Raw genomic sequence first — 24,795 nt, 5'->3', positions numbered from 1 at the left:
AAGTAAAAGAGAAATCTTTCTAAAATTATCTCCTCAGGAGGTTATTAATGCTGATATCGTAATAGTTTATCAAGCCTAAGATTCTCATTGAGATAAATGACATAATAGAAATCTAATTTAAATCAAGTACAGTAGTATCTTAACGGTATCATTGCATTAACCTGAAATGTTACATTTTTACTTTTCTTACCCCTTGAGAAGTTCTTTAATTATCTTGTTAAAAAATTTTTTAAATTAACCTAATACAAGATACAGAAGATACTTTTACAGTTTTAAAACAGTGTTAAAATTATATCTCTTCTATGTATCTATTAAATAATAAAGAATAGGAGAGTAATTTGTAACAGTTGATGTAATCAAAAAAATTATAGTTTCTATTACTTTGATATTATCAGTTACAAGAGAAGAAAAACTAAATAATAAACAATTCAGAAGATAAAAACGGTTTTGTTCATCTTTGAAGATCTAACTTGTTAGTCAACATTTAAAAATAAATTTCCAGTTAAATACAAATGGCTTAAGAAGTTCTTAAATAGGTAGAATGTGAACTTTCTAAAGGTATCTTTTCAGTGATATAAATTATGTTTAAATTAGTTTTTAGTAGTAATTATAATTAAAAGGAACATCTAAAACTTTGGGAAGATAACTTCAATGAATTAAAATTAAGTAATTATGAGTAAAATTTTAATTTGTTTTGTTTTTGACTTGCTGTGAAAATGCTGGGTCACAGATACTAATAAGAGTAGGAAGTCAGATTGAATGTGTTTTACAAAAGGAAATTGTGTAGTCAGTATACTCATGGAGATTCAGGGGAATTCTCTCTTTTTCAATCAATCTTGACTCAAGTCTTTAACATCTACTTAGTTCAAATAATTTAAAATAATGTTAAAATGCCAGTAAAGTACTTTTTCTTTGTGATAAGGACTTTTTGTAGGTCTGCCTTTTTTGATCTGTAGGTTTACTTTGATATCCTCAAAGGTGAATTTTCCCCCCAAGATTGATACTTGGGTGTTTTGTTTTCCCTTTGTAGTCTACAGATATACTTAATGAAAAGTCAGGAAAACGAAATTTAGTAATTATTTTTTAATTTGCTTGTTTTTTTTTCTTTCTGCAGCTGAAATAGACACAGATACATATATTACTTAAGCCCATTAACATATACATTTACATAATTACTTCCTCATATTTATAATCCAAAATTTAAAATTGATACGCCTGAAACATATTTTCATTGTTTCTCCACTAAATTAAGAAATCTTGTTGATTCCAAAGGGAGTCTTGAATGAAAGACCGAATTTAGTCCTGACTGGAAGATTCATTCAATAAATGTTTATTAATTACCTGTTATGTAATAAGCACTGCTAGGTACTGAGAATCCAGCAATGAGCAAAGACCCTACCCTCTTGAAGCTTATAGTCTAGCAGGAATTATTTAAAGATATTTAAAAGTTTACCAGCATATTGTTGCTTGTTGGTGATAATATACAGTTTTTATGAGCCCCAAATGGGGCACTACTAGTAACTCTGTATTCTTTATTGACTACTAAAATATGTATGTGTGTGTGTATATATAAAGCATTAGGCTTTGCTCTGGAATTGGTGAACTTAGTAGAGTGACAACTTAAGGCCACCAGAAGGTACTATTCAGGATGGTCAACTAGTAGCTCCAGCACATCCCTCCTTGCTTGCCACTTTAATGTCCAGCCTTATTGTTTCATATTCCCTTGAGCTTCGGGTAGCCAAGGCTGGGAACATTCACATGTCTCTGGTGTGGCAAGTTAGTAGTTCATTATTGGGATTTTGCCTTGAAGTTTGGCAGGAATAGTGACAGTTGACACATTTTCTATTTTTTAAATATTTCTAGATTAGAGTTATATTCTTTAATTTTCTGTTTCATTCTGTAATTTCTTTCTTTGCCTTTCAAATTAACTTCTAATTTGGGTTTAGAATGTTTCACAAGATGATCTCTACAATTGATCTAATAAATATTAGAGAGAGATTTTAGATAAAAGACCCTAAAAGAGCTCCAGTTCCTCCATTAAACCTGCTCCCTCAGCTTTACCTTTCCATCTACCCATCTCCTAATAATTAGTATTTTTATACATACCTTTCATTCTAGGTGTTCACAAAGCCAGTTTAAGTTTCTTAGTAGTTCAGGTTGTTATTCTAAAATGGTTTTAAAGCCCCACTCGTATAATGTTCTGTCAGATGGAGTGTACAATTATTTAGTACAGTGGAGATTCCTTTCAGGAGCTTTCAGTGAATACAAGAGTGTTAATGCATTTAAAGTCTAAATCTACAACTTCATTCTGATAAATTTTCACTGTATTAAATTATTTACTTGAACTCTGTTTTCTTCAGAGAACAATACTTGCAAATATAGTCTTTAAATTTAAGTACATCAGCTCAATAAACTTAAAAAAATCCTTTAAAAGTGTGGGGGAGGCTTACAGATGTAGATATTTTTACCTGAATATTTGCATAAAACAGTACATTAAAAGACTAGTAAAGTTTTTTCTCTCATAATTTTTCAAACAATAGCTGACCAACTAAACATACGTTGCATCTCTCGTTACTTGATGCTCATGGTTCTTTGCATGTGTCTTTAAAACTAGAGCTTTAACTTCCTCTTGTGCATGGTTTGTGCAAATTGCAGTTTATTAACTTGTCTTTGTCTTTGATGCTTGCAACCTAATCCATCACAGCTACACTGCCTCGAAAAGAAAGTGCTGTCAAACAGGAAACAGAGAGTGAGTATGCTTAGTGTATTAGTAGGTATTCTCAATGCATGTTTGTTTGTCTAGAAATTAGTTATTTTTCTTGAAAAAAGTTACACCAAAAATACTGATTTCTCTGAGCTGCCAGGTATTGGTGAAAGAAAAACAACATAATGTTAGTGGTATGACTACATCCAAGAAATACATAATATAGTTAAAAATATTTGGTGGGTAGTCAGAAATTTATAAAAAGTCTTAACCATTATACTTTTGTTTTCAGGCTGTGTTTAGAAACTATAAAAATTCTTGTAGGTATGGTCAAATTTTGCATAATGAAACCAAAGTTTATCTCTAATTGTCCTTATACCTTTTTATCACTTATTATATCATTTGTCCCTCCTGACCATAAGCAGATAATGCAGGTTAGCTGAGAAATATTCAAGAAGAATAAAATGTTTTTATTGTTTAAATTTAATTCTAGTAAAAACATCACATTTTCTTGTAAATGGAATCTTTTAATTCTTTTATGTATGTAGGATATTGTCCAGACATATTGTTATCATTTTTCCCCATGGCTACGATAGATACCTTTCTTTATACCTAAACTCACATGTCCCATATTAATATAGTTAACGATGGAGGAAACCTGCACAAGCCTCTTAGATAGCCTCATCCACTAGAGGAGAGACAGCAGAAGCAAGAAGAACTACAGTCCTGCAGCCTGTGAAACAAAAACCACATTCACAGAAAGATAGACAAGATGAAAAGGCAGAGGGCTATGTATCAGATAAAGGAACAAGATAAAAGCCCAGAAAAACAACTAAATGAAGTGGAGAGAGGAAACCTTCCAGAAAAAGAATTCAGAATAATGATAGTGAAGATAAACCAGGACCTCGGAAAAAGAATGGAGGCAAAGATCGAGAAGATGCAAGAAGTGTTTAACAAAGATGTAGAAGAATTAAAGAACAAACAGAGATGAACAATACAATAAATGAAATGAAAACTACACTAGAAGGAATCAATAGCAGAATAACTGAGGCAGAAGAACGGATAAGTGACCTGGAAGACAGAATGGTGGAATTCACTGCTGCAGAACAGAATAAAGAAAAAAGAATGAAAAGAAATGAAGACAGCCTAAGAGACCTGTGGGACAACATTAAACACAACAACATTCACATTACAGGGGTCCCAGAAGGAGAAGAGAGAAAGGACCCGAGAAAATATTTGAAGAGATTATCGTCGAAAACTTCCCTAACGTGGGAAAGGAAATAGCCACCCAAGTCCAGGAACTACAGCAAGTCCCACATAGGATAAACCAAAGGAGGAACATGCTGAGACACATAGTACTCAAATTGGCAAAAATTAAAGACAAAGAAAAATTATTGAAAGCAGCAAGGGAAAAATGACAAATCACATACAAGGGAACTCCCATAAGGTTAACAGCTGATTTCTCAGCAGAAACTCTACAAGCCAGAAGGGAGTGGCCTGATATACTTAAAGTGATGAAAGGGAAGACCCTGCAACCAAGATTACTCTACCCAGCAAGGATCTCATTCAGATTCGATGGAGAAATCAAAAGCTTTACAGACACACAAAAGCTAAGAGAATTCAGTACCACCAAACCAGCTATATAGCAAATGCTAAAAGAACTTCTCTAAGTGGGAAACACAAGAGAAGAAAAGGACCTACAAAAATAAACCCAAAACAATTCAGAAAATGGTCATAGGAACATACATATCGATAATTACCTTAAACGTGAATGGATTAAATGCTCCAACCAAAAGACACAGGCTTGCTGAATGGATACAAAAACAAGACCCATATATATACTGTCTACAAGAGACCCACTTCAGACCTAGGGACACATGCAGACTGAAAGTGAGGGGATGGAAAAAGATATTCCATGCAAATGGAAATCAAAAGAAAGCTGGAGTAGCAATACTCATATCTGATAAAACAGATTTTAAAGAATGTTACAAGAGACAAGGAAGGACACTACACAATGATCAAGGGGTCAATCCAAGAAGAAGATGTAACACTATAAATATATATGCACCCAACGTAGGAGCACCTCAATACATAAGGCAACTACGAACAGCTGTAAAAGAGGAAATCGACAGTAACACAATAATAGTGGGGGACTTTAGCACCTCACTTACACCAATGGACAGATCATCCAAAATGAAAATAAATAAGGAAACAAAAGCTTTAAATGACACAGTAGACCAGATAGATTTAATTGATTTTTATAGGGCATTCCATCCAAAACAGCAGATTACACTTTCTTCTCAAGTGCGTACGGAACATTCTCTGGGATAGATCACATCTTGGGTCACAAATCAAGCCTCAGTAAATTTAAGAAAATTGAAATCATGTGAAGCATCTTTTCTGACCACAACGCTATGAGATTAGAAATGAATTACAGAGGAAGAAACGTGAAAAACACATGGAGGCTAAACACTAAGTTACTAAATAACCAAGAGATCACTGAAGAAATCAAAGAGGAAATCAAAAAATGCCTAGACGCAAATGACAATAAAAACATGACGATTCAAAACAATGGGATGCAGCAAAAGCAGTTCTAAGAGGCAAGTTTATAGCTATACACGCATACCTCAAGAAACAAGAAAAATCTCAAATAAACAATGTAACCTTAAACCTAAAGGAACTAGAGAAAGAACAGCAAACAAAACCCAAACTTAGCAGAAGGAAAGAAATCATAAAGATCAGAGCAGAAATAAATGAAATAGAAACAAAACAATAGCAAAGATCAATAAAACTAGAAGCTGGTTCTTTGAGAAGATAAACAAAATTGATAAACCATTAGCCAGACTCAGCAAGAAAAAGAGGGAGAGGACTCAAATCAATAAAATTAGAAATGAAAAAGGAGAAGTTACAACAGACACTGCAGAAATACAACGCATCCTTAGAGACTACTACCAGCAACTCTATGCCAATAAACTGGACAACCTGGAAGAAATGGACAAATTCTTAGAAAGGTATAACCTTCCAAGACTGAACCAGGAAGAAACAGAAAATATGAACAGATCAACAAGTAATGGAATTGAAACTGTGATTAAAAATCTACCAACAAACAAAAGTCCAGGACCAGATGGCTTCACAGGTGAATTCTATCAAACATTTAGAGAAGAGCTAACACCCATCCTTCTCAAACTCTTCCACAAAATTGCAGAGGAAGGAGCACTCCCAAACTCATTCTGTGAGGCCACCATCACCCTGATACCAAAACCAGACAAAGATACTACAAAAAAGAAAATTACAGACCAGTATCACTGACGAATATAGATGCAAAAATCCTCAACAAAATACTAGCAAACAGAATCCAGCAACACATTAAAAGTATCTTATAGGGCTTCCCTGGTGGCACAGTGGTTGAGAGTCCGCCTGCCGATGCAGGGGACACGAGTTCGTGCCCATTCTGGGAAGATCCCACATGCCGCGGAGCACCTCGGCCTGTGAGCCATGGCTGCTGAGCCTGTGCGTCCGGAGCCTGTGCTCCGCAACGGGAGAGGCCACAGCAGTGAAAGGCCCGCGTACCACAAAAAAAAAAAAAGAAAAGGATCATAAACCATGATCAAGTGGGATTTATTCCAGGGATGCAAGGATTCTTCAATATACGCAAATCAATCAGTGTGATACACCATATTAACAAATTGAAGAATAAAAACCATATGATCATGTCAATAGATGCAGAAAAAGCTTTTGACAAAATTCAACACCCATTTATGATAAAAACTCTCCACAAAGTGGGCATAGAGGGAACCTACCTTAACATAATAAAGGTCATATACAACAGACCCACAGCAAACATCATTCTCAATGGTGAAAAACTGAAAGCATTTCCTCTAAGATCAGGAAAAGACAAGGATGTCCACTCTCACCACTATTAGTTAACATAGTTTTGGAAGTCCTAGCCATGGCAATCAGAGAAGAAAAAGAAATAAAAGGAATACAAATTGAAAAAGAAAAAGTAAAACTGTCACTGTTTGCAGATGACATGATCCTATACATAGAGGATACTATACGTAGAGAATCCTAAACATGCCCCCAGAAAACTACCAGAGCTAATCAATGAATTTGATAAAGTTGCAGGATACAAAATTAATGCACAGAAATCTCTTGCATTCTTATACACTAATCATGAAAAATCTGAAAGAGAAATTAAGGAAACACTCCCATTTACCGTTGCAACAAAAACAATAAAATACCTAGGAATAAACCTTCCTAGGGAGGCAAAAACCTGTATGCAGAAAACTGTAAGACACTGATGAAAGAAATTAACGATGATGCCAACAGATGGAGAGATATACCATGTTCTTGGATTGGAAGTTTCAATATTGTGAAAATGACTATACTACCCAAAGCAATCTACAGATTCAATGCAATCCCTATCAAATTACCAATGGCATTTTTTACAGAACTAGAACAAAAAATCTTAAAGTTTGTATAGAGACACATAAGACACCAAATAGGCAAAGCAGTCTTGAGGGAAAAACACAAACTGGAGAAATCAGACTCCCTGACTTCAGACTAGACTACAAAGCTACAGTACTCAAAACAATATGGTACTGGCACAAAAACAGAAATATAGATCAATGGCACAGGATAGAAAGCCCAGAGATAAACCCATGCACCTATGGTCAACTAATCTATGACAAAGGAGGCAAGGATATTCAATGAAGGGAAGACAGTCTCTTCAATAAGTGGTGCTGGGAAAACTGGACAGCTACATGTCAAAGAATGAAGTTAGAATACTCCCTAACACCATACACAAAAATAAACTCAAAATGGACTAAAGACCTAAACGTAAGACCGGACACTTATAAAACTCTTAGAGGAAAACATAGGAAGAACACTCCTTGACATAAATCACAGCAAGATCTTTTTTGATCCACCTCCTAGTGTAATGGAAATAAAAACAAAAGTAAACAAATGGGACCTAATGAAACTTCAAAGCTTTTGCACAGCAAAGGAAACCATAAACAAGACCAAAAGACAACCCTCAGAATGGGAGAAAATATTTGCAAACAAATCAACAGACAAAGGATTAATCTCCAAAATTTATAAACAGCTCATGCAGCTCAAAAACAAAAAAACAAACAACCCAATCCCAAAATGGGCAGAAGACCTAAATAGACATTTCTCCAAAGAAGACATACAGCTGGCCAAGAAGCACATGAAAAGCTGCTCAGCATCACTAATCATTAGGGAAATGCAAATCTAAACTACAATGAGTTATCACCTCACGCCAGTTAGAATGGGCATCATCAGAAAATCTGCAAACAAATGCTGGAGCAGGTGTGGAGAAAAGGGGACCCTTTGCGCTGTTGATGGGAATATAAACGGATACAGCCACTATGGAGAACAGTGTGGAGGTTCCTTTAAAAAACTAAAAATAGAATTACCTTATGATCCAGCAATCCCACTACTGGGCATATACCCAGAGAAAACCATAATTCAAAAGGACACATGCACCCCAATGTTCATTGCAATAGCCAGGTCATGGAAGCAACCTAAATGCCCATCGAGAGACAAATGGATAAAGAAGATGTGGTACATATATTCCAATGGAATATTACTCAGCCATAAAAAGGAACGAAATTGGGTCATTTGTTGAGATGTGGATGGATCTAGAGACTGTCATACAGATTGAAGTAAGTCAGAAAGAGAGAAACAAATATTGTATATTAATGCATATATGTGGAACCTAGAAAAATGGTACAGATCCGGTTTGCAGGGCAGCAATTGAGACACAGATGTGGAGAACAAACGTATGGGCTCCAAGTGGGGAAAGCTGTGGCGGGGCAGGGGCGGGATGGTGGTGTGATGAATTGGGCAATTGGGATTGACATGTATACCCTGATGTGTATAAAATGGATGACTAATAAGAACCTGCTGTATAAAAAAATTAAATTAAAAAATTAAAATATATATCTATAGTTAATGATGTATGTATTATATTTTAGTTGTATTTTAAATATAACAAATTTTCAGGGTGTTGTTTTTTTTCTCTTCATTTTGTTTAGTTTTTAAAGAACTTTAATCAGTTCACTTACTGTAAAAGCAGAGTTTCTGGGTTCAGGAGTGTATTAAGTTGAATCGTGTGTAATTGACCTTTTTGGTAGGGCAAGATTAATTTGATATGGTTCCACCTAATGTGTTGATTTGATGTGGAGGTGAGTAATTTTGGGATATGGCAGGTTTTTTTGGAAATATAACTGTCATGTTAACTAGTACACTAGGGGGTCATTGACTTTCATCCATAGTCATGTCGTTTGAGTGGGAAAGAAATCCTCATCTACTTTAGTCTAGAGAAATCATCAGGCAGCTTAATCTTTATGGTGAGACTGGGCGGGGCATAATGTGATCTTTAAGATCTTGTTCAGTCCTATTCTGTGATTCTGTATAGTTTCACTACTCTTTACAGTATGTTCAGGAATAGGACACAAATGTTAATGAAAGAGAAGGACAGCCCACAATCTCTCCTCTGTGGTAGATTTGTGCCCTAACTAGTATGAGCCCCAGAAGACCAAGACAGTAGAAGATAGCCCTGATTTATGCTATGGATCTTTTATTCGTGAAGTTCACAACTTTTAAAGTTGTATTATTTCTTAGGTCTTCATGGAAGTTCCGGGAAATTAACTGGATCTACTTCTAGTCTAAATAAACTCAGTGTTCAGAGTTCAGGGAATCGCAGATCTCAGTCGTCTTCCTTGTTGGATATGGGAAACATGTCAGCCTCTGATCTCGATGTTGCCGACAGAACCAAATTTGATAAGGTAAAATAAAATAACAAGTACTTCTTAAACATTACTATTAGTTTTCTAGCATCAGTTTGTTATTCCTTTAATTGTGTTCAAAGATTTGGGCTCCGTTGGCTCTTTTAATTAACCATATCTTACTTTACAGTTCTGAATCTGAAAAAAATAGTCACATGTCAACTGAAATGTGATTTATCAATTAAATGACATAACAGTTTTATTAAAGTTTGTTATAAATCATAAAGTGCTTGCAATCATAAATCCAGTTATTTGAGCAACTACAGAGTAAAGAGGAAATAGCTGTTATGAAGCTAAACTGTTCTCTGCAATGCATTAAATAAGTTTAAAAAGTTTATCTCGTAAAGCAATTATACTCCAATAAAGATGTTAAAAAAAAAAGTTTATCTCTGTGTTCCTCTTTCCAGATTTTGAGTAAATAATTGTTGTGAGTTTTATTTTAAGTATGTTCTGGCCCTGTTATGCCTTGATAATACTGTATTGTCCTTTCAATCTTGAAAGTGTTTGTTTTGGGGATTCTATTGAGATTATAGATGAAGCATCCCTGGTCCCTGCAGAAAAGTAATTAAATGTGGAATGTTATTTTAAGCATTTTTGTTCAGTTCTTTGTAGGATCATTTTGGTTTTCTTCAGATCTTTGAACAGGTACTAAGTGAACTGGAGCCCCTGTGTCTGGCAGAACAGGACTTCATAAGTAAATTTTTCAAACTACAGCAACATCAAAGCATGCCTGGAACTATGGTATGGCTCACATTTATTTATTGGCTAGTATTTATGACCTGTAGCATAATTAGCCTAATTAATATATTGCCACAATTTCAATGTCAGAACAGAAAAAGACAAAATTTATAATTAAGGATTTTTAAAATACATTTTGTCATACAAGATACTAAAAACAATGATAGAGTTTGGGCATCTAATCTAATATTCAGACTATTTTAGGCCTAAACATTGTCTAAATTAGTAAGGGGGGAGAATGTCTGAATTTACTTTGCAAAAAACTTTTTTTTTTTTTTTGGCTGTGCTGTGTGGCATGCGGGATCTTCCCGGAGCAGGGATGGAACCCAGGCCCCGTGCAGTGGAAGCGTGGAGTCCTAACCACTGGACTGCTAGACAGTTCCCACAACAAAACATTATTTAAAAAACAGTTTTAGTAATCATCAAGAAAAAATAGGATTAAAAAAATAAAAAAGATGTTTGTCTATATATACCATGGTCTTTATAAAAAAGAAAGTAAGAAAGAAAAAAAATGTGGAGGCCTTAAATCTGAATCTTATGGCTTTGTTACTAACTAGCTATGAGTCCTTAAAGCAATTATTTAATCCCTGTTTTTCCTCATCTGTGCAATAGGTATAATAGTACCTATTCATCATGCCTCTCTGATGGCATAAGTGTAAGAAAGTAAAATGAGAGATTTGTAAGAATATTTTGAAGAACTTAAAAGCACAGTGCAAATTGAGTGAGTTTTTTTTTAGATTAAGGTCATCTTAAAAAAGAGAACCAACATATCAAAAGCAGGCCTAAAATGAATGACAAATTAATTATTTTAAATGGTTAGGGATTTGTTGTTGTAGGTGGTCCAGGTAGTTAATATGTTTACTTGTTAGCTTATGTAAGAACTTTTGATAGCATTTTTTAATACCAAAATTTTATTAAAATGATCGTTGAGATTTCTTTAATTTTTAAAATTCTCTCTTGAAAGTTGTTTCTGGATGTTTTTGTTGAGCTGCCTTTCCATTCCCATGCTTCCTCTGAGCCTCCTCAGCCTTCTCTCTCCTCCTTTCCCCTCATTGCACACACACAAACACAACTTCTCATGCCACAGTAATTCTAAGATAAAATCTAAGAACATAGCACTTCCTGAACATTCTTAAACAGCATCCTAAATTGTATAGTTTTGTCGGTAATACTGCCTTTAAAAATCATTATTTCTCATAATATATTCTCTCCTAGGAATTTTAAGACTGAGCAGGCTATTGCTGTATAAACTAGTCAAATTGTTGGTCTTTTATTATGTAAAGTACCTGAATAATTTTTGCAGACTGAAGCAGAGGAGCTAGATGGAGGAACGTCGTCACGGCAACATAATGCTGGCACACCACTGCCTGTTTCATCTGAGTATGTGTTTGTTACTATCTGTTGTTTATTTTGGAAAAAAAATAAACTTTAAATTGAGCAGGAAGGAGTGCTGCTCAGTGAAGAGTTCACATGACTCTCCATAACTGACAGCACTCAGAGCATCAGCCTGTGTGCCCAATGTCTTATCGAACATCTTACTGAAGTAAAATTGGTCCTGTTTATGGCTCTTCGGCTCTTTTTGCTATAGCAGCCACAGAAATGCAATCAATTTTGATATTTGCTGGTAGGAAGTAGCATTTGAATTGCAGTGTATTTCTCAGAAATCACAAAGTACATTTCAGGACCCGGTTTTACAAATGACCAAGTTACTTTGAGTGATAAAACTTAACTTCAAAAAAATATGTTTATATTGGAAACCACTATAGGATAATTAGTTCATCATATTTGGACAGTGTTAGTTGAAATACCAAATTTTAGTCATTTATGTATACCCGGGGGATAAAGTTGAAGATGAATACACCTGAAGCTTGTAATAACTTCTATATTTTGTATGTTTTCTGAACAGGAAAGATATGATTCGCCAAATGATGATTAAAATATTTCGCTGCATTGAGCCAGAACTGAACAACCTGATTGCATTAGGAGACAAAATCGATAGCTTTAACTCCCTTTACATGCTAGTCAAAATGAGTCATCATGTGTGGACTGCACAAAATGTGGACCCTGCTTCTTTTCTAAGTACTACATTGGGAAATGTTTTAGTGACTGTCAAAAGGAACTTTGATAAATGTATTGTAAGTTCGTTTTTTTTGTTTTGTTTTTGTTTGTTTTTTAATAACTTAGAATTCTAATTGTTGCAAAAAAAAATGTATTTAAACCAAGAGATTTCCAGCTTTCCACTGTGGGATCTACTGCCCAAAGCCTTGAAACAGAGTGTTGGCTACAATTTACATGAACAGAGCTAGTTGGATGGTGTTGTGCCATCTAGTTTCCCATCTACACTGTGAATCTTGGCAAGTTCTGGAGTAGGTGGCATAGAGGCAGCAGCTGCATAAGAGATCCACTAAGTAACTGAAATTTCAGTTGACTATTAATGACCATAGATTTAATGAAACAATTGAAACTATCACTTGAATTTATTGTTTTGCTTCTTTTAATATACTCCAATAAGATAATTAATAACTGGATTATTTTAATTGCTTACTTAAATTAGTTTATTAGTTTAATAGCTTTAATTAATAATCATATTGCTTTATTTTAAGAATAAATTGTTCTTATGTTAACTTTTGGCAATCACCATTTTCCTCCTTCTAATAGGGAACAAAGATCATTAACTTTTTTTTTTCCTGTTAGGTTTTGGTAAGCTTGTAGGTATGAACTGGACTGGGCCAGGTTCTAAAAAAAAAGTTTCATTTTATTAATATATTTAGTATATAAAAGTGGATATTTATTATCTGAATTTTTCTACTATGTAACCTCTAAGTTAAATCCAGCTTTTGAATAGCCATAGAAGAATGGGAGAATAATAAAAATATTAAGGGCAGTTAAAATCCGTATTCTTTTTTATACTTTCTAAAAATATTTATTGAGATTCTAAAAGTTTAAAAACAGTCTGTGTCCACTGTAGAAACTTAAATGTCACCTCAACAGTCTTGTTAATCCTCCTTCCCTACCAAGTGATTTCACTTGGCATTTGAAGTATTATGAAATTTAACCATTTAAGGCTTGTCCTCTTCCCTACCCTGCCTTCTCCAGAGGTGATGATAAACCTGGAAGATCTGATTGCAAGCTGATAGCCAAAAGGAAAAGGAAGAACTACCAAAGGCTAAGATAATGAGTCCCATTTAACATAACTGGAACACTGAATCATGAGGACACTATATATTTACAGAATATGAAGGTTCTGTTGCTTTTATCAGGAAAATATAACTTTATATAATACCTCTCAACCCAATAGAACATAGTTGTTGAAAGCGTAAGATGTAGTATCAGGTAGATGTAGACATGGGTTCAAAAGAAGTGCTTAGCACATTGCCTGGCACAGAATAAGAGCTTACTAATGGATCACTTGTAATGGTGGTGGTGATAATAGTACTAGTTATTAATAATAGTTTATTAAAGAATGTTCATGTTACTCTCAAGAGTGGGAAGTGAAGAAATTAAGCAAAATTAACCTAGACAAATGTATAAACTCATTTTCTCCTAAATTGCGTGTATTTCTAAAGGATATACCTCTTATCACCAAAGGGAGAAGGATGGTTCCTTCTGCTGACTGTCATCACTCTCTGTGTCTTATTTTAACTCACATCTTCTCAGTGTCTGGTTGATTGTGTTTGCTCAGTGTTACATGTTTTGGTACATGGGACAAGATCAGAACCTAGGGCATAATGAATGGGTAATGAATGGGTCTTTGTGTATTAAGACAGAAACATGAATGTCAGATGACTGCAGAAAGTGGAATAGATAGCACCTGAGTTTGGCACTTTCATCTGGTGGCCAAGCCCAAACTATTCTTCAAGGAACAGTGCTAAAAATGTTAGCCTAGCAAGAACCAGAGATAAAATTAGAAAGTAACTGACACATCAAGTACTACCAAGCTGGACTCTGCAATCCGGTACATTTCTTAGCTGTATTTAGTTTGCTTTTCAGGATTCCTCACACTATAGTGACATGGATTTGCACTCTTAAACCTTTGAAAATGATAAGATTTGGCTGTCTCATCATTGTTTATTCTTGCCTTCTTTGTCATAGATTAATTAACCATATAAGCACAGGTTTATTTCTGGGCTCTCTGTTCTGTTCCATAAATCTATGTATCTGTTTCTGTGCCAGTGCCATACTGTTTTGATGACTGTAGTTTTGTAGTATAGTTTGAAACCAAGGCGCATAATACCTCTGGCTTTGTTCTTCTTTCTCCAGATTGCTTTGACTATTATGGTCTTTTGTGTTTCCATACCAGTTTTAGAATTATTTGTCCTAGTTCTGTGAAAAATGCCATTGGTATTTTGATAGGGATTGCATCGACTCTGTTGATTGCCTTGGGAAGTATGGTCATTTTAACAATATTAATTCTTCCAGTCGTTGAGCAGGGTTTATCTTTCCATTTGTGTTGTCTTCAGTTTTTTTCACCAGTGTCTTACAGTTTTCAGAGTACAAGTCTTTCACCTCCATAGTTAGATTTATTCGTAGGTATTTTATTCTTTTTGTTACAACTGTAAATGGGATTGTTTTCTTACTTTCTTTTTCTGATGGTTCCTTATTAATATACAGAAACAAGATTTCTTTGTTATCTGCAATCTTGCTGAATTCATTTATTAGTTCTAATAGTTTTTTGGTGGCATCTTTAGGATTTTCTATGTATACTATCATGTCATCTGCAAATAGTGAGAGTTTTACATCTTCCTTTCCAATTTAGATTCCTTTTATTTCTTTTACTTACCTGATTGCTGTGACTGGGACTTGCAATAACATATTGAATAAAAGAACAATTACTTTTCTAATCCACATGTCATATGGTTTTCAGGTTTTACCCCCAAAACCTCAACACAGTGAAATTTTAGGTAAGAGTTGAAAATGATCCAACACTACTTGGCAATGTAATTCTTACTGTGAATAGATCTAGATAACCTGAGAAGTACACAGAACCGTAATTGAACCCAGGGATCATTTTGAACCCAAGTGTCTAGATTCTGTCTATATGAAACATCCCTTTTGCACTTTGTCACCATCATACAGAAGCACTTTGCTTACAAATTTAGAATAAGTAACTAATAGATACATGGAAAATTATATAATGCAAATCCATGGTAGAAATGCCTGTTCTCCTTCTCTGTCCTCATACCCCAAAAATACAGAACTTCTCTATCCAAACAAGTTTTAGGCTGCTATGATTTGGAAATAAGCTATGGTTCTCAAACTTGACCGCATAGCCACCAACCAGAAATAATCTTGAGAAATCCCGTGTGTGCTCTGATATCTGCTCTGTCCCAGAATGGGCAATCACTGTACACTTATCTTTCGTAAATGATAAAAATGTTTATTCGTTGTTTTTACTTTAAACAAAGACCTGAGGTTCACAAGCTTTGATTGCATCTTGTTTTAAATAATTTGTATATTTTTTTGACTTTATTTTCTTATGTAAAATATATGTACTTTTTAATCTGTAGAAATAGTTTTTCTTAGTTATCCGTATTGTATTCATCTTTATTTAGTAAACATTCAAAATGTTCTAGGTATTAAATTATGTCCTGTCTCTATGATGAATGCATTTGCTTTAAATTATATGCTGTTTCTAAGTTGCTTGGCTATTTTTCTCCCTTGCGTTCTGCCTATCTTTAGAGTAACCAAATAAGGCAAATGGAGGAAGTAAAGATCTCAAAGAAGAGTAAAGTAGGAATTCTCCCATTTGTTGCTGAATTTGAAGAGTTTGCTGGACTTGCAGAATCAATCTTTAAAAATGCTGAGCGTCGTGGAGATCTAGATAAAGCATATACTAAACTTATCAGAGGAGTGTTTGTTAATGGTAAGCTTTTGTTACATTCTAAAGAATTTTTTGGTTGGTTTTCATTATTTCTGGTATGTTAGAAGTTGGGGACAGATATGTTCATTATTTTCCATGTTCTATAGTCTTTTTTAAGTTTTCTGAAATTAAAGATTTCTTAAATTTGAAAAATAAGCAATACATAAAACCCATTTGTATTCACCAGGAACCACTTATATTTTAGGGTTCATATGTGCTTATCACTATGCAAAATTGAAATTCATTGTTTAAACACAAAAAATGATCTCCCGGATTACATTGCTTTTTAGCAAGAGTCTTCCAGAGATGATCAGCAGTGATGTCTGTGTAACCTTAAACAAATCAATTCACTTCTTTAGGCCTGTTTTCATATGTGTCACATAAGGTAGATTAATGCTAAAATACTATAATTCACCGTCTTCCTATGTCAGATCACAAAATTAAGTTACAGAAACAGTGTGGATGTGTTGTTTAATTTGAAATAAATGATCTGATTGCATCTATTCAGGAATTTTTAAAGCTAAAACATTGACAGGAAGTGGAATGATATCACCAGTTATAGATAACATATTTTCAGTGGAAACAGGTTTAGGGGAAAGATAGATAAATTATATGATTGAATGTTTGTATGGTTGATAGTTCTTTTAAAATTCAAAGTAGCTTTGCTTTTTCTAATTGTAAAGTAATACATGCTCATTACATACCCCCAAAAATCAGCAAACTGATTTTAAAAATCAAGAAGAAAATAAGGATAATTTGTAATCTAATCATGAAAAGATAACATTTAATTTTTTCCCTGCTAAACTTTTGAGTATATCTCTCTCACTGGTGTATATGTACATATTGTGTGTGTGTGTGTTCTCTAATTTTAAAAGTTTTATCATACCTTACACACTGTTTTGGAACCTACTAGACTCTATACTTCTAGCGTCTTTCCTTGTCTATTAATATAGATAACCATAATCATTTTTAATGATCGCATAGTATTCCATGTATCATTATTTATTTACCAGATCTTTTGTTAATAGGCATTTAGTTTGTTTCCAGTTTCCTCCATATATTTTTGTACACTTGTCCAATAATTTCCTTAGGATCAATTATTAGAAATGGAATTACTGGGTCAAAAATTTTGGGTCTGTGTTGAGGCTTTTGCCAAATAGCCACACAGAAAGATTATACCAGTTTAGTGCTTTGAGCATTTGGTGAAAGTTTCTGTCACATCTGCATCAAAGCCCAATATTACTAGGTATTATCAATCTTTTTATTCTTTGTAAACCTGAAAGACTATAAATCAGTTTTGTTTATGATATGTTTTACTGTGCAAGATCTTTCAAATTTTATTTGAAATATTTATTCATCATATTTATTTGTCTTTCTCTTTATGATCCTAAGTTTTGTGCCATTCTTAGAAAGTTCGTACTATCACAAAATTATTTCTTTAATTTACTTTATTTTTCTTAGTACTTACGATTATATTCATTTATTTACTTGCTTTTAACATTTTAAGTACTTGAGCAATTTAGAATTTGTTTGTCTGAAAGATGTGAAATAAGAATCCAAATTTAGTGTATTCAAAAGGACCAGCTAGTTGTCCTAAACATTTTGAATAATTCATCATTTCCCCACTGATTTGAAAAGCCACCTTTATTCTATACTAAGTTTCCATATATATATATATATATATATATATATTTGGGACTGTTTTAGAATGATTTTTTATTAGGTTTAGGTAGATGTGAAAATCCTTCAATACAATATATTTTATTCTATTAAGTCCAGAAATGTGCTTACTTCTTAAACTTACAAATGAAAAAAATCCTGTAAATTTTTCCTAGCTAAATATGGTTATACTTATATCAGGATGTTACTATGTTTTTTCTGTTTTCATTTTAGTGGAGAAAGTAGCTAATGAAAGCCAGAAGACGCCCAGGGATGTAGTCATGATGGAAAACTTCCACCATATTTTTGCAACACTTTCTCGTTTGAAAATCTCATGTCTAGAAGCTGAAAAAAAAGAAGCCAAACAAAAATACACAGATCACCTTCAGTCTTATGTCATTTACTCTTTAGGACAACCTCTTGAAAAACTAAATGTAAGTATATTTTCATTCAGTATATATTTCCTGGTTTTGAACCTGTGTACATATGAATAACACAACAGACATTTGTTTTAAATTTGCTCATATATTGATGCAGGAGGATAAGGAAGGAGAGACTCAGATACTTAAGCTGCCAGTGTGCCCAGACACTGCTAGATGTTTTATATACATTATTTCTTTTAATTCCTATGAACAGTGATGTGGAGTAACATGGTATTATCCCCATTTTACAAACGAAGAAACTGAAAGTAAATGAAAAGTTATAATAACTGGAAAGTAGCAAAGCTGGGGGGTGAACCGTAGATTTAGGTTTTTCCATTATACCAGACTTTTATTTCTTACCTCATAAATGGCTAACCTTTATCCCTAGTTCAGATGAAGATTTTGAAAACTTTATCAAGATAAAAGGAAAACAAAAAATTGTTTGGTTCGTTGCCTTTTCTTTTCGCTTCTTTTCTTGACTTCTCATTCCCCAGAGCAAGTCTGATCATTAAAAGTGAGAAATGAGGGACTTCCCTGGTGGTCCAGTGGTAAAGAATCCGCCTTCCAATGCAGGGGTCACGGGATCGGGGAACTAAGATCCCACATGCCACGGGGCAACTGAGCCCGCGTGCCACAATTACTGAGCTCGTGCACCTCAACTAGAGAGCCCGAGTGCCGCAAATTACAAGAGCCCACGTGCTCTGGAGCCTGTGCGCCACAACAAAAGAGCCCGCATATCACAACTAAGACCCAACACAGCCAAAAAATAATAAACAAAATAAATATTTTTAAAAAGTGAGAAATGATAGTTTTAGAGAATTGTGCAACATAGTAGAAGCTTAAATGGACCCTTCTAACTAACTTTGTCCACAGTATGATTAGTCATCTTCTATAAGTTTTTAACTTGAAATGAGTCAAATAAAAATTATGTATCTGTTGTCAATAATTCAAATAATTGTTTTGATTAAAAGACATTTAATCAGATGCAGAACCAATTCTTTCTAAAACTTAAGAACTGACAGATATTCCTTTAGGGTAGAAGGTTGGTCTCAGACCTAAAGCCTGCATGATACTTACCTGCAACATAGAGGCACTTCCTTTGAAATCAAATTTAAAGCAGAAACATTGATAGACCCCTTATTATTTAACATCGTTATGGAAGATTTAGCCAATGCAATAAGACCAAAACATAAAGATATACAAAGGAGAGTCAAGGTTATAATTACCTGTATATAATATGTTGGAATTATTTTATCTGGTAAAGTAATAGGATTCAAGATAAATATATCAAAAAATAGTTTATTTCCTCTATGTTATAATAACCAATTAAAAGTCTCTGTAGAAACAAAATTTTAAAATTACCAGGGATAGACTTGTCCAAAAATTACTGTCAAAAAATTAATAATTTATAAGAATAAATAAATAATAATTGCTAAGAAAATTTTAGAGAAAAGTAATGACTGGATTTGGCTTGTCGGTATTAAGTCATATTGTGCTCAAATAAAGACTTGCCAGTCAATATGCATATTAAAAGACCAATTATAATTAAAAAGACAACCTGAGGAGAATATTTGTAACACCATGTCAGTATATTTAATCTAAAAGATCTTTTTAAAATCAATGAGGAAAGCACCAAGACCTCAACATATAAATGGGCAAGGGTTCTGAATGTACCACTAAGCATCTGAAAAGCAGGTTAACTTCATTTATAGCCAAAGAATTGTGAAATAAAATGACAAACTTTTTTCACTTTTTAAAGTGGCAAAGATTTGTTTTTTAATTGTGCTAATGCTGATGATAGTATGGTAAGGTAAAAGTCTCATATACTGTTGACAGAAATATAAACCGATTGATATATAAATATAAACTTTTCTGGGAAGCAATTTGTGTATGTATATGAAGAGTCTTCAGAATGCTTAACAATTATACTCCTCAACTGAGGAATTATAGTCTAGAAATTTATGCTGGGTAGTAATCAGTAATGTGGGTGAATACTTACGTATAAAAGTTATTTGTGACAACTGTATTTATAAGAGATTTTTTTTTTTTTTGGATGAGTAGATTTTGCCAACTCTAAGAAAAAAGAGTGAAAAATATTAAATACCCAATACTGGAGGAATGAATAAACAAATTGTAGTTCAGTCATTGGATGGAACATTATGCAGCCATTAAAATGTATACTTTGGGAAAACATATAAAATATTAAGTGGAAAAGCAGCGTGCAAAATTATAATCTCATTTATGTACTCACATCAAAAGACTAGCAGGAAATCTAAAATGTTGATAGTGGTTATCTCTGAGTGGCATGATAATAGCTGATTATTATTTTATCCTTTATATTTTCACACACTGATTTTTACATAATGAATATATACTATTTTATAATCAGATTTTTTTTTTTAATTTAAGTGGTAATGAAAGCAGTTCTTAGCCATTATTTCTTTCCATTTCCTCGAAGCATTTCTTTGAAGGCGTTGAAGCTCGGGTAGCACAGGGTATAAGAGAAGAGGAAGTAAGCTATCAACTTGCATTTAACAAACAAGAACTCCGAAAAGTTATTAAAGAGTATCCTGGAAAGGAAGTAAAAAAAGGTCTAGATAACCTCTACAAGAAGGTTGACAAACATTTATGTGAAGAGGAGAACTTACTTCAGGTATGCTTTAGTTCTTTGAACCATCCTAGATTGCACATCCTTACATATGTCGCTTTTCTCCAAAATATTCCTCTAGAAATACTATGCATTTTCTAATTTTAGGAAATTAGAAAAGGAGGAAAGTTCCACAAGGTACAGACCAGATTAATGAATTGTGAGGGGAAGAAAGGAATAATATTTATATAAGTTTATATGACTATTCCTGTTTATTTTGTATTTCTTTCTTATTGTTTTGAGGCATTAAGTTGTTTTTCTTTTGTTTGGGGATGGGTTTTTTCGTTGCTTTTTTGTTTTGTTTTAGTTTTGAGGGTGGCAAGGAAATGGAATGTTGTATAGTACAGTGGAGTGATTCTGAGCATAGGGGTTGGAGCTGGAAATGGTTTTATAATCTGGCTTCAGATAAAGCTTCATGGTTTGGGGCAAATTACTTCACCTCTCTGAGCCTCAATTTCCTTATTTGAAAAGTAGAAATAATACCTCTCCTGTATACTGGCCACTACTATTACTGTCATTGCCATTTTATACATGAGAAAATCAAAGCTAAGAGAGGTGGAGTAATATGACCATGATCCTATAGCTAATGAATGGTAGAGTCAGATTTAAACTGCCAACTGAGCCATCATTCTTTATAAGCCGTACTAAAAGGCCCAGAGATGAGTGAGAATAATTCTGATTTTAACACCATGGAAGGCTTCATGAAGGAAAGCATTTGTGTTAGCCTCTGAAAGTCAGATACTAACTTAACAGATAAAGTAGGAGAAGTGGCCTTCCAGGTGGATGAAATACCATGAGCTAAAAGATGAGAAGCAAAAAAGTGTAAGTAAAACTGTTTAGTAAATCATCTTAAGTTGTCTATTAGGAATTTAGGGTTTATGAGATTTAGGGTTTATAAGGAAAAATCCCCTCAACTGGCAGATAGGGATGATTTCATAGTACCCACCCTCACCAGGTTGTCATGAGACTTAAAAAGGATAATGTATACATAAAGCACTTTGTACTGTGCTGATATGAAATAAGTCAATAAATATAACCTATTAATATTAGCTCATATGTCAATGTGTGTATCAGATTCTATCTTGATAGTTGTCTGCATCGTGATTTCCACTTCCAGATTATAAATTCCTTTGATTGCAGATGATTGGTCTGACTCATCTTGGTGTCCTCCATGGCATCAAGCAGTGTTTTGCATCATCAATTTTAGATAAAGAAATTGTTAAACTTTCATATGAAATGAAATTCAGGCATTCAGTGTTGCATTTCATTTAATCATTAGTCTTAGTTTCATACATAGTTGTGCATATCCACATCGGTGTTCGATATTGGAGTAAATATAATAACAGCTAGATGTAATGAGTGCTTACTGTGTCACACTGTTCTGAGCACTTTACGTGTATCCACTCATTTAACCTCACCTGAAGCTTGTGAGGAAGGTATTATTATCATTACCCCAGTTTACAGATAAGGAACTTGAGGCACAGAGCAATGATGTAATGTACTCAAGGTCACAAAGCTTATAAGTGGAAGGAACCAGTTTCTATCTCCAGAATGTATGTTTTTAACTATTATTCTAAATCCTTAGAATATATCCTGACATTATTTCTACATACTTGACTGTATTATTTCCATTCATAGTTTAACGACTCTTATTTTCATTTTTATTATAGGTGGTGTGGCACTCCATGCAGGATGAATTTATACGCCAGTACAAGCATTTTGAAGGTTTGATAGCTCGCTGTTATCCTGGATCTGGTGTTACAATGGAATTCACTATTCAGGACATTCTGGACTATTGCTCCAGCATTGCGCAGTCCCACTAAACCTTACAAAAGAAGAAAAGATAAATGAAAAAAGCACTCTGAGTACACCAGACACTATTCAAAAACATCAAGCAACCGTTTTGAGAACCAGACTTAAAATATTATGTATGAATGTCAGATAAATGGGTAATACCATACCACAAATATTCAAAAGCGAAAGTACCAACCTATGTGGCAGTTTCATTTGCCCAATAGGTTGTGTACTAAAAGCATTTATCTCGGGCTTCCCTGGTGGTGCAATGGTTAAGAATTTGCCTGCCAATGCAGGAGACATGGATTCAAGCCCTGGTCCAGGAAGATCCCACATGCCGTGGAGCAACTAAGCACGTTTCCCACAACTACTGAAGTCTGCACACCCTAGAGCCCATGCTCTGCAACAAGAGAAGCCACTTCAATGAGAAGCCTGCGCACCACAATGAAGAGTAGCCCCTGCTCGCTGCAACTAGAGAAAGCCCACATGCAGCAACGAAGACCCAGCGCAGCCAAAAATAAATAATTAAAGCAATTTATCTCATCATAAATGCCTTTATCATTTTTCCAGACTGTCCAGGAAATTTTCCTGTATTGCCTCGCTTCTTATATTTAAGAGTGGTTATCCTGGGCTTCCCTGGTGACGCAGTGGTTGAGAGTACACCTGCTGATGCAGGGGACGCGGGTTTGTGCCCCGGTCCTGGAAGTTCCCACATGCCGCAGAGCGGCTGGGCCCATGAGCCATGGCCGCTGAGCCTGCGCGTCCAGAGCCTGTGCTCCGCAACGGGAGAGGCCACAACGGTGAGAGGCCCGCGTACCGCCAAAAAAAAAAAAAAGAGTGGTTATCCTATGTGTAATGCATTGGGAGTTCTTCAGCTTTCACTAATTCAGTATTCCTTACAAATGTTACTACTAAAATTTTGTATAGAACTTTTTCCCTCTAACTAATGTATATATGGATAGGGATCTTGTGATGATCAGTTGTAAACTTGGAATTTGAGGATTATGTGACTCTGTGTAGCAGTGAATCTAAAATAAAGAAGTTTTCAAAAAAATTAAAATTTGGTTGTATTATTCTTAGATCTATCATGCTATCATTTGTATAAAAGCAAGTTCTTATAAAATCAGTATATAAAAATGAATTACATGTCCATTTACCATAAACCACTTAAAAGTATAATAATAAAAATAAAGGCATTTATAATAGCATTAAAAACATTTAGTATTTAGGACTAAGTCTAACGAAATATGTGCTATGGACTGAATTGTGTCCCCTCAAAATTGCTATATGGAGGCCCTAACCATGCCCTGCCGTGTGACTGTATTAGAGATAAGGCCTTTAAGGGGGTGATTGAGGTTAAATGAGGTCATAAGGGTGGACCCTGATCCAGTAGAACTGGTACCCTTATGAGAAGAGACACCAGAGCCCTCTCTCTACAATATGAGGACACAGCAAGAAGGCAGCCATCTGCAAGGCAGGAAGAGAGAGCACCAGAACACAGCCATTCTGGCACCCTGATCTCAAACTTCCAGCCTCCAAAACCATGAGAAAATAAATTTCTGTTGTTTAAATCACCTGATCTCTGGTATCTTGTTATGGCAGCCTGAGCTGACTAACACAAGATGAGTATAAGACCTTTATGGAGAAAATTATAAAATTATTAAAAGATATTTTAAAAGGCTTAAATAAGTAGAGGATGATTTCATGTTTCCAGATAAGAACACATAACATGGTAGAAATGAGAGTTATTCCCAAATTTAAAAATTCAGTGCAAACTTCCAGTTTCCAGTCCAGCAAGTAAGAAGCTTGAAAGTCACCTCTCCATCCTAACAACAAGTGAAAAGCTGAAAAAACTTAAAAGCAACTTCTTAGATCTGTAAGAGAAGCAAGGTCACAGGGCAAACCACTGCCACAGTTGGAGAGATTAATAGGAGAACAGGGAGAATTACAACTTATTGAAACCTCCATAGGAACCAGTGCTAAAGTAGGAAAAAGAACTGTAATTGACAGCTTGCTGGAGATGAGTGTAGATAAGTCAGAGAAAAACTCTGGGGGAACACAGTCTTTGGGGGTAAAACTTTTGTGAGTTTTACCTCCTATAGCTCTACCAAGTTCTCACATTGAATATCAGAGAAAAATTCCCTTGTGCTTCTAGCAAA

The 24,795-nt window shown here is 34.4% G+C and overlaps 1 protein-coding gene across 5 annotated transcripts in view; it reads left to right on the top strand.

Annotated features, from left to right (window-relative positions):
- EXOC1 (exocyst complex component 1) overlaps window positions 1–23,685 on the top strand; it is a 60,864-nt gene extending 37,179 nt beyond the window's left edge. For 4 of the 5 annotated variants that reach the window (XM_060012490.1, XM_060012488.1, XM_060012489.1 and 1 more), the window contains 9 exons: window positions 2,705–2,749; window positions 9,353–9,516; window positions 10,150–10,257; window positions 11,558–11,634; window positions 12,161–12,389; window positions 15,934–16,117; window positions 18,008–18,207; window positions 20,654–20,848; window positions 22,513–23,685. In XM_060012490.1, the coding sequence (XP_059868473.1) occupies window positions 2,705–2,749; window positions 9,353–9,516; window positions 10,150–10,257; window positions 11,558–11,634; window positions 12,161–12,389; window positions 15,934–16,117; window positions 18,008–18,207; window positions 20,654–20,848; window positions 22,513–22,665 (1,355 nt within the window). In that variant the 3' untranslated portion in view covers window positions 22,666–23,685. The remainder of the gene's footprint in view (window positions 1–2,704; window positions 2,750–9,352; window positions 9,517–10,149; window positions 10,258–11,557; window positions 11,635–12,160; window positions 12,390–15,933; window positions 16,118–18,007; window positions 18,208–20,653; window positions 20,849–22,512) is intronic. The other variant, XM_060012492.1, reaches the window with a different exon arrangement.
- The last annotated feature ends 1,110 nt before the right edge of the window (window positions 23,686–24,795 follow it).

This window comes from Delphinus delphis, chromosome 5 (genome assembly GCF_949987515.2).
Source record: "Delphinus delphis chromosome 5, mDelDel1.2, whole genome shotgun sequence".
NCBI lineage: Eukaryota > Metazoa > Chordata > Mammalia > Artiodactyla > Delphinidae > Delphinus > Delphinus delphis.
This window is presented reverse-complemented; position numbering and strand designations above follow the sequence as displayed.